The sequence below is a fragment of the Saprolegnia diclina genome (genome assembly GCF_000281045.1).
Source record: "Saprolegnia diclina VS20 unplaced genomic scaffold supercont1.264, whole genome shotgun sequence".
NCBI classification, from domain to species: domain Eukaryota; phylum Oomycota; class Saprolegniomycetes; order Saprolegniales; family Saprolegniaceae; genus Saprolegnia; species Saprolegnia diclina.
In genome coordinates, this window is record NW_008246331.1 from 647 (window position 1) to 2397 (window position 1751).

Here is a 1751-nt window from a genome sequence, read left to right on the forward strand (position 1 = left end):
GATCCGAGTCTACTGTCGGCAATGCACATGCAGCTTTCTTGAAATACAAAAAAAATGTATTGGTTCATAGACCAAACGAGGAAAGCCTCTTGGCTTTGGGGCAAGATATGATTTGCTCAGCTCTTCACGAAGCAGACGGTCTGAACGATGCCCAGTACGACAATGTGACTAGTTTTTGCAACGAATTGACGACCCAAGGGTGCACACAATACTAGGCTGCAGAGTACAAGCACCAGTACATAATATGCAAATGAGGAGTCAGTTGTTCGTATCTATTGACATTCTCATGCAAGGATTTACCGCGACATCATACATACACCTGTTTTCCAATCAACTCGCTACGTCGAACTGTTTGATAAATTCAGACAAGACCTGCTTCTAGACTAGCAACAGGTCTTGCGTCATTAGTAGACTAGACGTTCGAGTCTACTAATAACGTCACACCATCAGGTGGCACGGATCGCATTTGCCTATCGCGCTCGTCACAACGAGTCACATTGCTGTGTTGAGCGTCGTTGTAACCGTCTGGTTCGAAAATCATATCTCGTCGAAATTACGTGGAGCAGAAAGTCCATGCCACCACTTCGCATACAAGGCTGCTTTCCGGCGCTAGGAACGTGCAGCGGACGTAGCCAGCTCTACAGTGAGCGCGTGGTCTCGAACCCAGAGTCATTTTCCAAGTTTCTCTCTTGTCGACACCAATGGTGGGCTTCAACACGCTGCTCTCGCTCCTCTCACTGGCGCTGCCGCTTGTCTCGAGCCACGGCATCGTGTCCAACCCCTTCGCCGAGTTCAAGGCCGACGTCATGCACACGACGTACGTGGCCGAAATTCAAGCGTTCCTTCCCGGCAAGTTCAACGGCTCGCCCCGCGACAACGCTGTCAACTTCAACAAGGCGTTCAAGGCCCAGTCCAAGTACAAGACGCTTCGTGCAATGTTGGACCCGCACGGCCCGGACTGCGGCAACACGCTCACCAACGTTGCCCGAAAGGAGATCCCGAGCAACGGCAAGATGACGTTCCAGAACCCCGACACGGGCGAGGGCTTCATCCCGAGCCACACGGGTCCGTGCGAAGTCTGGCTCGATAACAAGCGCGTGTTCCAGAACGACGACTGCGCGACCAACTTTCCGCAAAAGCCGGCGGCCAACCTCCCGGTCGACTACTCGAGCTGCGGCGCCAAGGGTTGCATGCTGCGCTTCTACTGGATTGCTTTGCATTCGCCTCGGTGGCAAGTGTACAGTACGTCTCACGACCTTATTTGGACAGGAACCTTACACAATCCTCTTCGCTCCGTAGAGAACTGCGTGCCTCTTCTTGGGTATGGCCAAAAGCCAGCCAAGAAGCCAACGGTGCCGATGTGGGGTCAATGCGGTGGTCGCGCTTACATTGGATATACGACATGCGTGTCGGGCACTCGCTGCACCCGTATCAACGATGGCTACTTTCAGTGCCGCCCGAACCGCCTTCTTCGCGACGAATAAGCGATGAGGGCTGTTGCCTCGATGTCAGTGCTGGGCTATGCCATAACATCCTACTAGCGTACTAGTTCTCTACTACCCTATGAATCAATACCAATTTTGCTCGTATTTCTAGTAGGCTTAGAGAGGGTGCATTGAGACTCGCTCTGCTGTGATCTACAGACGCCGTTTGATCACAATTCTACTTAATGGCGAATCACGTTGTAGAAAAGAGGCGAAAAACGACCTTTTTGACCAATCCATGGCGACCAGCGGGATGCGTTGCCGATT

General features: G+C 52.4%; 1 protein-coding gene across 1 annotated transcript; it reads left to right on the plus strand.

Annotated features, from left to right (window-relative positions):
- The first annotated feature begins 686 nt into the window (after positions 1-686).
- Positions 687-1589, plus strand: SDRG_17318 (hypothetical protein). The gene is made up of 2 exons (XM_008623559.1): positions 687-1242; positions 1300-1589. Exons 1-2 carry the CDS (start codon positions 702-704, stop codon positions 1482-1484), a joined length of 726 nt encoding a protein of 241 aa, XP_008621781.1. The 5' UTR covers positions 687-701; the 3' UTR covers positions 1485-1589.
- Positions 1590-1751: the final 162 nt, after the last annotated feature.

Excerpts from the sequence above, each read along its gene's own strand:
- SDRG_17318 (XM_008623559.1), top strand. The coding sequence starts at position 702 with ATGGTGGGCTTCAACACGCTGCTCTCGCTCCTCTCACTGGCGCTGCCG. Across the intron at positions 1,243-1,299 it reads GCCTCGGTGGCAAGTGTACA|AGAACTGCGTGCCTCTTCTT; the intron begins GTACGTCTCACG and ends TTCGCTCCGTAG.